Source organism: Vidua macroura, chromosome 2, assembly GCF_024509145.1.
Source record: "Vidua macroura isolate BioBank_ID:100142 chromosome 2, ASM2450914v1, whole genome shotgun sequence".
NCBI classification, from domain to species: domain Eukaryota; kingdom Metazoa; phylum Chordata; class Aves; order Passeriformes; family Viduidae; genus Vidua; species Vidua macroura.
The window spans coordinates 91,193,511-91,208,889 of record NC_071572.1 but is presented as its reverse complement, the minus strand read 5'-3'; the positions used below and the strand labels follow the sequence as shown (position 1 = coordinate 91,208,889).

The following is a 15,379-nucleotide window of genomic DNA, read 5'->3' as shown; positions in this document are numbered from 1 at the left end:
GGGAGGGCTGGAGGGGTGTGTGGGTATGAGAAAGGCTCTTTTAGGGTGTAATTAGTCTGATTTGTTTTAAACACCACCCTTAATCTCTCCATTGAGTATAGAGTGAACTTCAGATCACCAGCTCACAGATGTAGTAATTATATATAGTCACAGTCAAGAACGCGGCATCCTACTCTAGTTTTGTCAAGAATCAATGAAGGGTTTTGAGGGCCTTTGACTTCCTCTGTCTCAGTTTGTTAACAGATGTTAAACATTTTTACACCACTTCCATTGTAAAGATAAAAGTCAGTCACAACTGCAAAATCTGTAACAACTTCTTTACAGTGGCAGAACACCAGAAAAGTCCAGCATTATTTAATACCTCACATTCTGCATGGAATATAAAAGAGTGTGTAGCAAATAAAGTGTAGCAAATACAGAATTTTAAGTTTTGCCTATCCTGTGCTTTAAATGAACAAAGACCCAGTGGGAAATAATATGCAACAATGTAAATACAACCTGTATTAGAGTAACTATATATGACGGAATCTCATGGTTGCAGGCCTCAATTCTGGCATATTCTAACTTTAGCAAGTTGTCTTAGAATATGGGCTTTGGTTTGTAAGAGACATTTTATCAAAAAGTAAAAAAAAATTTTTTTCTCTATTTTTTATTTGTGTTTTTACTTGTATAGCAGGAGTGAAAAAAAATCTACATTATAAAAAATAATTTTCCTCCTTAAATATAATTAAAAAGAAAAAAGAATAAGATCAGGTTTTAGGGAGTCAAACACAATTATTCAGTATTGAACTGCAGTTTTCATCTAACCTGATATTGGCGTCTAGGTGAAATTCATAACTATAGAAGTCTGAAGGTCTGAAGACAAAGTCAGACCCAGCTAGTCACCTTGGGCTCTCTTTTTAAAACAAAGCCAGGAACAGAATTTCCTGAGAAGCAATTATTCTGAAAAGGCTTGAACGACTGCTCAGTGTTAGTCACTGAAGCTTACGTTATCTGGCTTGCCTGAACTCTTGAGGTACCCAATTCTCATCCCTGATTGGGAGTTTGGGCCGGCAACTTCAGTGCTAAGCATTAACTTTTAGATGTCCAAATTAGGCTGCACTAATTCCATCTTAAATTTCCACATGCAGACAGGGCAAGTACGAATCCCATTCAGTAATATGCACATAGAATCATACCACTGGACTGAAATGAAACTTTACTAAAACTGGTGGACACAACCCTTTAGTTAAAAAACTCTAACAAAGAGCTCATGCTTTTAGGAAATAGTCACGGACTAGACCTCAAAGGCACATGTCACTGCCCAAAATAACATGTGAGATTATTCTACAATCTTTGTAAAAGAGGAGTTTGGCAGAACTGCTTTAGCACAAGTGAACCAGTAAGAGTGACAATGTGTGAGGTTTATCACCCAAAAAAATTAAAGGTGAGCAAAGTAGAGGACAATAATTTGAAGGATCCAAGTGATCTGTAGGAACATTATGCCCTTCTATAAGGCTGCTCCAAGCTCATAAGGTGTTGGTTTATGAGTCATTACTGCTAAAGCCCTTAGCACACAACTCTTGTTATAAGGCTATTGCATTTTATCCTACTTCCAATACATTCCAGTCCTCCAGGCAATTCCAGTCCTCTGGTGTGGTATTTCAGTGTTCTTTTCTTGACAATGATTTTCTCAATAGAGAGTTGGCAGTATGGAAAGTTTGAGCCTAGATGGATTCCATGTTTTCTTCTGTATTTTCTTAAAAATAAGAAATTTAAGTGGAACACAGCCAAAGAATTTTGTAGCTGAACAATTTAGAATCATTGAATCCTTAGAAGTTGAGAAAGTCCTTTAAGATCATTGAGTCAAATAGTATCTACCAGCACCAAGTAGAATTAAAAACCCCTGTGCACTACTGTGCACTTGTTTAGCAGTATTTTATATTCACATGCCAGTCACAGCTTGGACTCTGTACCCAAAGTCACAGCAGTCAGCATGGATTTATACGAGAGGTACCAAAACACAGTGCTTCTGAAGTGGTGCTAATGCAAACATTCCCTATGTGATTATGAGAGATAAATTTGAACCAGTATTTTCAGTCTGAATGCAGCTTAAAAGCATGTTATTAAATTAATATATTTAAAACAGTCTAATGCTTCTGTAATTGGAAATTGTCTAAAAATTACTGAAAAGCTGTAACCACTATTTTTTTTCAGATTGCCCCTAAAAACAATAAAGTAAAAGTTAACTGAAAAAAAATGTTTTGCAACTTTACTGCAATGCATGCAATCTTGGAATAATTTGGAATAACCTAATGGCCAAGTTAAATAAGAACCTTGCAAATCCACACCATACAGAAAACAGATAATTGCTTATAGCTACTGCAAGCCTGGGCTGAAGGACTACCCACATTAGTAAGTGCACATAAGGAAAAAACCATAGGAAATAGTACTTATTCACTACAGGTCACAGTTTAGCCCCTTCTCTGTAACTAAGGAATTTCAAGCTCACTTTAATCTAGTGTAATTGAGCTAACCAGCTCTTACATTAAAAAGTAATGATTAAGTTAAATTTCTTGCAGACTTTCTGTACCTAAAACAAACATGCAGTATGCCTCTGGCAAAGAAGGATACTAATTATAGGATTGACTCATAAGATGAAAGGTTGCACAAGTTACTACTAGAAACTGAAGTATGGTAAGCTGCTTTGAAAAAACACATTGAAATTCTCATAGTCTGCAGTTGAGAATTTAATGTTCTAACTGCACTTAACAGTGTCAAGAAACAAAACTAAACATGCTTGCAAACTGCTTGTTCATATTTTAGATGGAGAAGCTAGAAGTGAATAGTGATTACTTCATCATTCTGTAATAAGGATTTTTTTAATGTAATAAAGAAGTGAGCTCTACAGTGAGTTTTTATTACATGAAAGGATGCAAAATTAAGCATTTTTGGTCATACTTAGCTTTCTTTTTTTAAATAAAACATGGTCTTACAATGGGTATTCGAGGATTCATTGCTTGACTTCACTCTAAATGCAACAATTCCCTACTTTAACAGGAATCATAAAAGAAACACAACTCCAAGGCTTCAGATATCTCTGGGAAAGGATATGCAAGTTCAAAAGTAATTTTGCATTTTCAGCTGCAGCTTTCACTGGGATTAGCAGATAGAGTTGCCAGCTGTGAGTTAGAACAAAGATACAAAATATGCCCTTATGTGTTGTCATGAACTGATCAGATAAAACCTTCTGAATGCCAGATGGGTACTGCTTGTGTGAACTCCTATTATCAGCTGCATGAGCTTGTGATGTGAATTCATGAAATAAATGAAATTTGACTCAATTTATTTTAAAAATCACATGCTGACATTTCTACTTCCATTTTAAGATATATACTTTCCATCATATTCTAGCATGAAACAAGGAATGTATTTTCAAAGAACACTGTGGAATACTGCGTTCTCTCCAAAATACATTAATACACTTCTTAGCAAATAAAAATGGATTACACATAATTAGTGCAATTCTCATGCTGAAACTAGACAGTCAAGGCTGCTCTGAGCAATTCACCTTGGTCAAACTTCACGCCAACTTCATCTACTTTAAGTTTTACTGGATTATGACCATATATATTTTATATATTACATTTCCAGAGGTTATGAACAAGTAGTGTTACAAAAAGACATTTCTATTCCTAATTTATTCTATGTTTTCCATCTGTATGATGGAGCCATTTACATTATATTTGCTCACTCTGAAATAATTTTTTATATTGCTAACACCTTACTTAGTAGGGACTGCTAATACTAATCTAGATTTTATATTAGGTAGATGGTTTTCTTAAAGTTTCAAACTTTAGTATTAAAATTTTTCTGTTCTTTCCCCCAATCATAATAAATGAACAGTTTCAAGAGGTTCAGAAATTATAATTTGTTTTCCATTATTTTCTTTTCTGTGCATTTTCTGCCATCAACAAATGTGGCAGGAGTTTATGCCACAACCTTCTCATCTCAGTAAGTGCACTAATGTGGGTCTCTCTTCACTACTCATTCATTTGTTTTTGTAAAATCTGAAAATTCTTTGTCTGAGATCTCTGTTACTCTGTCAGCACAGACTGAAAATAGTCATTGTGGTCAAAAGGATTAAAAAGGGATAAATGACAACAATATAGATACACTGTGTTCACCTAGGAAAGCAAAGTGAAAAAAAAACCACAATTCTATTCTTATCATGTATCTTAAAAAGTTTACAATAACACTTAAATTTACAATTCTGAAATTATTTTTAGCAGACAAAAATGACAACTGTCACACCTATGGGCCACTGGCAACATTGGCCATGCTTAAATACGTAATAGTTAAAAGCAATGGAAGGTGAATTCCCTGGTCTCAGAAATCTAGCCTTCTGTGGCAAGGAAGGAAAAAGCAGTTTTCCCCAAAGAATACTAAACTGGCAGGAGGGAAAATTCTTGTACAGATCTAGACATTAGCATGATGCAGGCATTAAAGAAATGATCCATGTCCTCAATAATAACCACCTAGTGCTCGGATAGTTGTTCAATCAACAAAGCCAACTCAGTTCTTAACTCAGAACTTAAAAGAGAGTGATATAGAACGACAGGAGATGACTGTGAGCAAGAAAGCCTTTTGTAACTGCAGCAATGTCTGTGAGAGACAATCAGCGCTAGTGTGGGACACAAGCTCATCCAGTTCTGGAACAGAAAACTTTATGGCTGCATCCCACTTGTGTTACATCACAAGCCTGCACAAAGTAACAGCAGGAAAGGACTAGGAAAGAACTAGGCTTTTCCAGTTTGGTATTTTTCCTCTGGTGCACAAGCTACAGCATTCCTTCATATATAAAAGGCCTTCAGTATGGAACTTTTTACCTATATTTTGATCCAGAAGAATGTGTCACAATCCATCTCACACAGCCCTAATTATGGAAACCTGTGTGAACTCAATCTAAAAAACCATGTTTTGTCAAAAGAAAAATCACATATTATAATTACCGTATGTAGTTAAAAGGAAAGGTTTAACAATTTGCTGGGAAATTGACACACAGAAAAGGTGGATCCAAAGCAAGTTCTCTAAAGCCTCCAGAAAGAAATACTACCAAGACACAAGCATTAAAATCCAAATTGTGATTAGCTTTGTACTTCTACTGCCAGCTCTGTTACTGAACCATACCCCGGTCTTGCATACTCCACAGAAATATTTATTTGTATATCAGGGATATTTTGTCTTTTTACACAGAAAATATTTGCATTTCAGAAGTGTAAATACAATTATAATGAGGGAAAGACAAGAAGACAATACATTTCTGAATTAAAAGGGGCTAAACCCACACCAGTTAACACAGAAGAATGTCTTCTAGAGATGCTTTTGTGTAGATTTATTCCCTGATGTAGATGATTACTCATTATAGTGCATGAAGCAATGCATTAAACCTTTGCAAAGCCTCTACAGTGTCATATTCAGCTTTTTAAGTTTCCATTGAATATTATCAACAGACCTCCGTTATGACTTGCTGGTCAGTCTCAATAATACAAAGGTAGTAACCAAAACAGAGGACTGCCCATTATTTGAGATTAAAGAGCAGAATAATTGAAATAGAAAGTATGACCCAATCACCTGTACTTTACACACATAAAGCAGGAAGTAAGGAATAGAGTTGAGTTGGTTAGTAAGATAATAATTTAAATGGAAATTTACTAATTTATAGCCTGAACTTTACTTAAAAAACACAACTCAAATTCATAACTGTTTGAACAATTTGTAGTCAAAAAAAGAACAGTCTTACTGGTATACTTTCATCAGGATATGCAAACAGGAAACAGAGCAGATATGCTTTTCCCCTCATTTTGAAAAGCTGTGATTAGTAAATTAGATTCTATTATTTAACCATGACTGGGTTGCAGTCAGAATGTGAAAATTATAAACAGTGTAATTATCTCAACAAGCGATCTTAGAGCCATTGAGCTGTATTGCAACGTGCTAATTGGAGAAGGCATGAAACCAGGATCACAAACAGGCCCAGGCCCTGCAGTGCCAAGCAGGCAACACCTGGCTGCATCCTCAGTGCTGGGAACACATCTGTGACAGAACACTGGTGATGTAAGAACCAAAGAGTAACGGCGCGGAGCCAACACACAGTCAGTACACAAGATAAGGGAAGAATTCTGCACTCAAAGCAGTCAGCAAGAAAAGGGCATACAGACATTATCCCAACCTGCTCTGTTGAGTTTGCCATCAGAAGGCACCACAGAACAGACTGTTCAGAGATGAGCAACAGAGCAATTAGCCTGAAGATCCTGATGGCTTTGGTGGCAGCTGCGTGTAACTGCTCAGTGTTGCAAAAGTCTTTGGATGACCACTGAAGGGTGCAGAGAAATTTGGAGGTGCCTCCTTAAATTCCAATTCCATTACCTCTTGGATCAGCTGTGATAGAGAAAGGGGTCTGTATTGTCCAGTTATATACCTGTTTAAAGCATCCTGCCCAGTCCATGCATATGTACTTCCTTCCAGGGCAGTAACAGCAAAGCAGGTAAATCAAACCTTTTGGCCTAAACTAAAGCTGCAATGTGTCCAAGCCTCCTGGACCCAAAATTTGTGATATACTCCTGGAGACCAAGTGAAATATTGTAGGTCTCTTGGGCTTTTAATTGTTTGCACAGTTAGGTAGCTGTCAAGCAGGACAGTTGGTGATGCCAACAGTTTTGGAGCCAGAATCCTGCCTCTATTCGAATATTTACATATTGCATATCTCTAGATACTTGACAGGGCTAATGTTACCTATACTGAGATACCCCTAAAGCATTTGCTACTAGCCTAGTTCTTTCAGTTCCTAGCTTGAACTGGGCTACTTGAAACACACTTCATGAAATGAAATTTCACTGTGCAAAGAAATTGAAGTTAGACTTTAGGTACCGGGCACAAAATAAGGACCCTGCTTATTGTCATTGTAGGAGCATCAAAGAAAATCAAGAAATTTCAAACACTCATTACTTGAGGTTACTGTAGACTTTCATAATAGAGCAGACATACTATACTAGATACTCCTGTTCTACAGAAGTTACTAGTAAGTGAATCAATTCATTGGAAGAGGCCTCACACCTACAGTTTTGCAGAATTAAGCTGTAATAGATGTGATTAGAAATCTTTCTGATAAAACAAATTTTCCACTGTAAAAAATAAACTGAATGTTGGAAAACATTTAAAGATAGTGCAACAAAGTGGGCAGAAGTTCAACAGTTTAAACTGATTGGATGCCCTGAGAGCTTCAGCTTCCAAATTTTGATTCCTTGGTAAAGTGTCCAGCTTAACAGAAATTCTGTTAGGTTTGGGAGTTGCACCTCCTTGCAATGCCATTTAAATTAATACGCTAAATTTTCTTCTATGGAAAATTTGTGGCGTTTTTTGGTTTGTTTAGGCTTGGTTTTATTTTTAAATTTTTTTTTGAAGAGGCATAGACAGGATAGCAGATAGAAACGAGGGAAACAATTCTGACCCTTTCTGTCTACTAACCATAATACATATGTAGTGTTAACAAGCTACATAATGAAGTACTTCCATACATATAGGCACAGAAATAAGAGGTACATGCAAGGACAAAGTTGGGAAAGTTTTAGAACATGATTAAACTGCAATGTATTTGAATTTCCTCTCCACTAAGTAATGCTTCAGAACTATTTAAACTCATTTTAGTGGTAATACCACTGTTATTAAAATAAAGAAAAATCTGCCCTCTCTTTTTTACAACTTTTTTTAGAAGTGGAGCCCAACATATAAAGTAAATTCAGAACAGTAAGAAAAGGAGCTGTTTGACTCCAAGGTATACATGAAACCAAATGGGTCAGAACCAACTCAATTACCAAGGACAATGAATTAAAAACATTTAGGTTTCCTAGCTTAACTCTCTTTATGATGAGTGAAAGAAATAAAATTGTAATAAAACTTTTTAAGACATGAATAGCAATTCTCATCTCTCTTAAACACCTTGTGGAATTTGTTTCAGACTTCCTGAAGATAAGTTACTCTATCATCAGGTCACATATGGAAAATATCAGACTGACTTACTACATTTTTACAAAAGTCTCCATTTCAGTTTTGAAATAATGGGAAGGCAATGTCTCTGTAATAAAACAGAGATATTTATAAGCTAATGATGCTATTATCTGTACTTAAATTAGCTGTCACTGCTTATGAATGCTGTGAAAGGTTTATGCAATATTCCAGCTGCTTTCTATCAGTGTTCAAAACGGCAAAGAGGACTATGAGAAGTGCTGTTAGGTAACCTCAAATCAGAACAAATACTGAAATAAGAAGGGGATATATGCTGGAACACAACCAAATAATTAAGAACAATTTCACTTGCTATATACTTTCAGATGCCATTTGCCTCATGCACATAAGTAGCCTTCCTTGAAAGGCTGCTTTGCATTAGTAATACAAAGTTTACTGTATAAAGCAACCAAATAAAAGTACAGAAAAAGTGAATTGATGGGAAAAACATTATCTGGAGCCTGACAGCTTTAAAATCACAAAATTCTGTAAACAGAAAAAAGAAAGTGACACAAATATATTAAAAATCCACTATATGAACAGTGGAACTAATGTGGAATTGAATGTCATCCAAAAATTACTCTCAAGTTAAAAATGTATGTATTTATGTTTAATGCAATAATATAAAAAGTTTCAGCAAAGCTGAGACAGTGGGATTTTTTTCTGTTTTACCCCTAGTGAAAGTATTTTACAGAATACACATATAGCCAGCAAGCTTCCAGCTCCCCCCTTACAAAACAATGTAAGTTATAAACCTGCAGACTGAAATTTCTAGCATGTTATCTTCTTTGTTCTGATGTTTAGTGCTTGCATACCCCCAATACCCATTACACTCACATGAAAGTTTACAAAGTCACAGATCCTAATCTTGTTAATGTAAATAAGTAGACCTACGTGAAATCTTACTTTTCCTACACCATCTACTTTTAACACCAGCTAGAAGGAAATAACACCAGATTTTGTCCCTTCTATAGTACTTTTCATCAGTGAAACAGCATACCTTGTAGATTTGAAGAGTGACACAGCTCCAGGACCCTTATATTTAGTTCCCAGAAAAAACAATACTGTAAACCTACAGAAAATAACTAATAAAAAATCTACACAAGAAAACTGTAAAGGGAGCTTCATGATCAATCTTAGTTAAGGCAGTCAAAATGTCATAGGGGTTCCTTAAAGAAACAAAATTTAAAGTAGGTAAGGTATGGATGTCTCATGAAAATGTAATGTTTCACATTTAATGAACTTCTTTATGTATTTTGTCTCAACAAGCCGTAGTCTCTACTTTTATTCCTCACCTTAGTAAAAAACTGTTTCTTTTCTACTTTGAGACATTGTTTATAATTGAAATCAATATCGTTCATGGTGAAAAAAAATAGCAATTTTAGACCTGATTGCCGGTTTATTTCAAAAGCACATGATGTTACAATCAAACTGCAGATATGTCCACTGCTGTGACTTACTCAACAAAACATTTCTGCTTCATTGAAGCAAAGAATGTGTTTATTTCCTGGAACATGTAGAGGCTAGTTTCCCAAGCTCCACACGGAATGGTATCCCTCCCTGATCCTGTCCCTCACAGATTCCCATGCTCCTTGATCTATGCCATGAAGACAAGCAGAAATAATCATGGAGAAGGAAGAATGAATTTGGCTGGACAATCTGTGCAATTTTTCATGATGTAAAAAACCAGTATTTTTACAAATGTAGCAGTGTGGTTACTAGAGGAAAAAGTCTGTTATTTTGGTGGCCAATTGGCTGTAAAATACTCTCTTGTATTAATTTTCTAGGTGTTAATTTTCTCATTGCCTTGACTCTTTCAATTTATTCCAAATTAACTGTTTGCACAGCCAAATTCTACATTAAATTTGCACATAAAAGGGGAACATCACTGATTTTAGATTGATACAGAAAAGAACATTAATGTGGAAGTTCTAAGAACTATCTTTGTAATACATCTCAAAAAAGTTCCATGTCACAGGCTCTTCTGCTTAGTAGAAACCCTGTCCAGAAACTAAAGGATTCTTGTGACTCTAGGGCTTTTCTGCATTTTGAGTTGAACAATACAAAATTCTTAATTGTAAGAATATCTGACATAATGATTCTCTTGCTTCAATTTTAATCTACCATCTTCTTATGACTGAAAAAAGTATGACTTGTAATGGTGTGTTTTTTGTTTGTGTTTTTTTTTTTTTGTTTGGTTTTTTTTTTTTTTTTTTTTTTTTTTTTGTTTTTTTTTGTTTTTGGGTTTTTTTTTGTTTATTTGCTAAGACAGACTAGCTGAAAACATAATGGTTGTTCCAAGAAAGCAATGGTATCTTTGGAAAATGTGCTTGTTACCTGAACCATGCCCACATGTGGTGGCACAAGTTAAGGAGACAAGTGTTTTGAGGTTAACGAGCTCATTAGATTTAAAAATAACCTTAAGAAGGGAGTTATTTTAATTCTTTTTCTATCACAGATAGATTCACAGTCTAGCCTACTTAGTTTCAGTAACACTTTAAGCATAACCGTGGGGAAAGCACAACAGTGACCTGAGCAGACAGGAGAGTGAATTCTGCAAATCTAAATTGGTACTAAGAAAAAAGAATCATTGAACCATATCAATGTTACTGTTACAACACTTTTGGACAGTCTATATTACCTTCTATTTCAGAATTTACATCTTTGATAAATTCTAATTCCACTCTAATTCACAATTCAAAGAATATTCTGTCATTCAGATGAGAAAAAAAAAAAAGTCTTCAGGTGAGGAAAAATGTCTTCAGTTTACAAAGTAATAAATCACAATTTTAAAAACATGCTTTCATCTCTAATATTTAGATGCTGACCAAATACATAAGATTGGTCTATACAGTTTATTTACCTGAACTAAGTAAATTAAAATATAACTATATAATTGTGTATTTAATTTTCTGACATTTTAAAAACACACATAAGTCATTGTGTCCCCCTTTAAAGTTTGCACAAAGGTGATAGCAATTCTCCTGGCCTCTAATACTCTCTTTACCTGTTCATTATAGAATCCTTTCAACTTTGCCTCCAGCAATTCACAAACTCATTTTTTCATGAGTAAATATTTAAACCAGATCTGTTTTAAAATGTCTACAGAAAGAAGATAAAAGCAAGTATTTAGATTTATAGCTAACTGGGTAATAATCAACTGCTACTAGAAAGAATTTGATCCATGTCTCAGCTTTAACATGAACCTGTAGTCCAGGTAGGGGGCTGTGAGCCTTTGTGCCCTTATGGTAATGTTCTTAAGCAAACAAAAGATTGCCACACACCTTGGAGGACAATTAATTCATTGAAACAGGACATTTAAACTTTTCCTTTTCATCTGTAACATAAGAGCTAGCTGCACTAATATTTGACTTTCTGTTTCACAGTGGAAAGAGAGAAGGATAAGAAAGGCACAGAATTAGAACTTAGTTCTCTGATCATTGAGAGCTTGTCCCACACTTAATGGTCTGTCTCCACTTAGCTTCAAGTAATGCAGTCTTAACTATCAAAATATAGCCATTATTGAAATAGACCACTAACATTTTCACCATTACATGGAAAATGTTCCACACATTATTTATGTATCCTTACAGAATCATATTTTTTACTTAGACCTAAATTTCCCCCTATTTGATGCTAAGTAAACCCCAAAAGTACTTCAGTTCATTTAGCTGTTGTAGGAAAAACTTCCTAGGCTGCTTGAGGAAGGCATATACACTTTCCAAAACGGAGGCAGCTGCTGTTAGAACCTGAAGAATCAACACACAAATTCTGAATAAAAGGCTTCTGAAAAGCACAGCAACAATATGGCAAGTGTACTTCATGTAGGATTTCTGTCATTTAGGATTTTAATGGGTGGTTACTATGCAAATAACAAACATTTTAATGATTTCAAACCTTTTATTATTGCTTCTGTAAAAGCTAGAAACACTTGCCAATTTTCACAACTTTGCTGTTACTTCTGTAATTTAGCCAAAGGTGGTGTGTCAGCCACAAGAGTAGGGAATGAAAATGTCACTAATCTGGATTTACCACTGCAGCTTGTGCCAGAGAAAATGCTCTTTTCCATGGGGCTGCCTGTTGTCCATTTAAAATGAATAATAGCTTCCTAATGGTTCAATTTAGGATCCAAGCTCAGGCTCAATTACAAAAGCCAAATCACTATAAACTAAACAATCTGAGTTATTTCAGAAGGCTTGGCAACTGTTTTTTCATCACCTTTCCAAAACAATAATTTGTGACTTTGAAAAATATGAAATACACAAGTCACTAATTACAGTCAAAGCCAAATGATAAGAGAGATAATTTCTTCTTCCCTGTCTTCAATTATGCTAGAGAACAGAATTCATGTTTGATGATCACACTTTCTTAGAAGGGAACAAAAAGAAAAGAGAAAAAAAACCACATAAAATGAGATTATGACATCTCACTAACTTTTTTTTTTTTTTTGGAGATAAAAAAAGAGTAAAAACAGTTAAAGGGGATAATACTGAATTTGTCCAGTTGAAGGAATTGGCCTGTCTATACTCTGTCTAGAAATAACTTCTGCAACTCATTGAATTTGAGTTATTTACTTCAGTAAGTTGAGATCAGCATTTCATTCTTGGCATCAAATCCGACAGTGTTTGATTTGAGGAACATTCTTTCTAAACACTCTAATATATTGTCTAGACTACAAAAATAGTTGAGTATTTTTGAATTTACTTTCTAGGCTTATGTTATACATGGGCATGAGTTACTGCTGCAAACATTAGAACTTATTTGACTTATTCTCTGATTTACCAGCTTTGAGTGTTGCAGTCCTTAAAAGTAAAAGTTTTTACAGATATGGAAAATGTTTGAAAATCTGGTTTTAGAAGTTTATTACCCAAAAGGCACTAAAACTAGGATGGAAACAAAAGAAGAAAGTTTGATTTATTTGAAAAAAAGTCTATCTAAGCAATATATGAAATGCTGAAGAAGAATTATTTCATTGAAGTTAATATAATATAAAACTATTAGAAAGTATGGGTTTAATGCACAATAGTACACACTTGGTTCTATTTTAATTTTACACAACTGAAAAAAAGAAAGGATATTTATAAGAAACTGTGTGTATTTATTAAAGCAGCATAAATTTATATAATTTATTCTTTCTATAAACAAATGTTCTGGTTTGGACTAAGGGAAAAAAACTCCTAAAACATAACTTCCCAGTCATAGAAACAAAGAAGTAAACCCAAGATTTTCCACATAATTATCTTGAATCACATGTATTTTTTATTTTATAAAGAAGACAGCAATAAACACAAAAAGAACAGTTCACTCTTTTCATTGAATTAAAATCACGATGCAATGTAGACCACCAACAGTCTTGGAAGAAGTGGTAACAAGGCTTCTGCTACAAAAAAGGTCCTCTCCTTTTGAAGAGATACTAATTCTCTCATTGGCAAAAAACAAATAGAGAAACCAATTACTTACTTCCTTTTAATGGTATAGAAGAATATAAACTTGTTTTTTATATTGTTCTCTCTCACTGTAACCTGAGTATAAAAGTTATTTTTAAAGGTATCAACAAATACCTTTTTGGGTATCAGGAAAAGATACTACCCTACCTGACAGCTGTCAGAGGGTCTGGGAAGATTGCTTTTCTTTTGGCATTAACAGAGAAATTTAAAAAATTATAAGACAAGATCAGAAGTGAAGTCAAGACTCCCTGATCATGTGGTGTGACAGGAATGTTTATCTGCAAGGGACTGGTTATTCGTGGAACTTCTAAATAATAGTACTGGACCTGCTGAAATGTATGAACAAAATCATTTACTAACATCAGAAAATGAATTTTAAAAAGAGTTTGTAACTGTGACTGTCATTTTTTTTTTTGCCAGGCTCTAAAGTTAAAAGAGAAAACACTCTAAAGGAAAAAAGCACTTACAGTGAGGCTCATAGGGAGGAGGAGGATCACCACAAGGAACACATTCCATATCTTGAAAGCCTCCAAGCTTAGTCTTCCTATAAAATCTAGAAGATAAAAGAATGTGAAAAAATAGTTAATCGAAACCAGTTATTATTCCTCACAAAATAATTCAGGTGTTTTAACAAAATCTTCTATAATTGCAAGTTTTGTCAATCTGTGTCTCAATGCAAACAATCAGGAAATAGAAGAAAATAAAAGTAAACAAAAATACAGTAGCTATTAATTAATAGTACAAGACAGATCGAAAATAAATTGAGGAACACATCTAGATCTGTTAGTCCAAATGCATGGTCACTGTAATCTTATATTCACAGAAGAAATTATTTCTGTCCAAAATCTCCAGAACTGTTTCATATCCCATTTTCCACACAGATCACAACATACATGACACACATTAAGAACTTACCTTATGCAAGCTTAGTTAGATGTCTAAAAAATAGAAGTGATTGATTTATATATTATAAGATAATTATCACCTCAGAAAATATATAACAGGCTGGATATCAGTGACATTTTATTTAAAGACCCTTCAAGAACTTTATTCCTTAGCTTATGTTTGAAGAGCAGACTGCCTATAGTGACTGGCAAAACCCTATATGCCCAATCAGGGAACAAGAGTAGCACCAAAGAAAAAGCAGAACTTTAGAATGCTGTATTTCAAATTTTTATGTATGACATCCTCTAAAGAACTTACCTACAGCTCCTAATCAAATAGGTCTGTCTGTCTTTTAGCCATTCATTAGTACTAAGACAGAATCAGCAGCAGTGGCCTTTTCAATGTGAGTACATGAATTTTTTCTAAAGTGGTAGTGGCACGTTAAATAAAAGGTACTAACTCTACTGATGTTATATTCCTAACACTGCAAATAGCATTAAAGTATGAAGCTTTTATCAGCTAAAGCAAATAGTTTTCCAACTGCTCAAGAAACTCCTGCTTTAACAATGTGAACAGAAACAGATCCATCGGCTGCAAGACTGAAGGGGTCACTGTGATCATTTACACTGAACAAAATAAGTTAATATTTGTTTTTAGCTGACATGCTCACTGTAGTGTTTTGGAGCTGAACAACAGAGAATGGCATGTTGGAAACCCATGCAAAAAAGAAATAAATAAGACTGCTGAGAGGAAAAACATCAGTTAAGCTATTTGGTTAGGCTAGCTATATCCTCCATTTGTTTGGGCAGCATCTAAACTAAAGGATAGGTATGAGTGGTGGTGTGTTTTAAAGTTCTCTTGCCCAAAACATCCAGACCAGATATCCCATGATTACCCATGCCATGGCCATTATTTCCTCCCTCCCTCCTCCTGTTTCCAGCTTTGCTGCCAAAAAACTCAGGTTGTGGAAGCAGCTCTCATTTTAAAACATACTCAACACACCT

At 34.7% G+C, this 15,379-nt stretch overlaps 1 protein-coding gene across 5 annotated transcripts in view; it reads right to left on the bottom strand.

Moving 5' to 3' along the window:
* TNFRSF19 (TNF receptor superfamily member 19) overlaps positions 1–15,379 on the bottom strand; it is a 56,936-nt gene that overhangs the window by 18,439 nt on the left and 23,118 nt on the right. For all 5 annotated transcript variants that reach the window (XR_008435895.1, XM_053971387.1, XM_053971386.1 and 2 more), the window contains one exon: positions 13,958–14,043. Coding sequence is in view for 4 of the 5 variants with exons in the window: in XM_053971387.1 (XP_053827362.1) it covers positions 13,958–14,043 (86 nt within the window). In the remaining variant the exon portion in view is untranslated. The remainder of the gene's footprint in view (positions 1–13,957; positions 14,044–15,379) is intronic.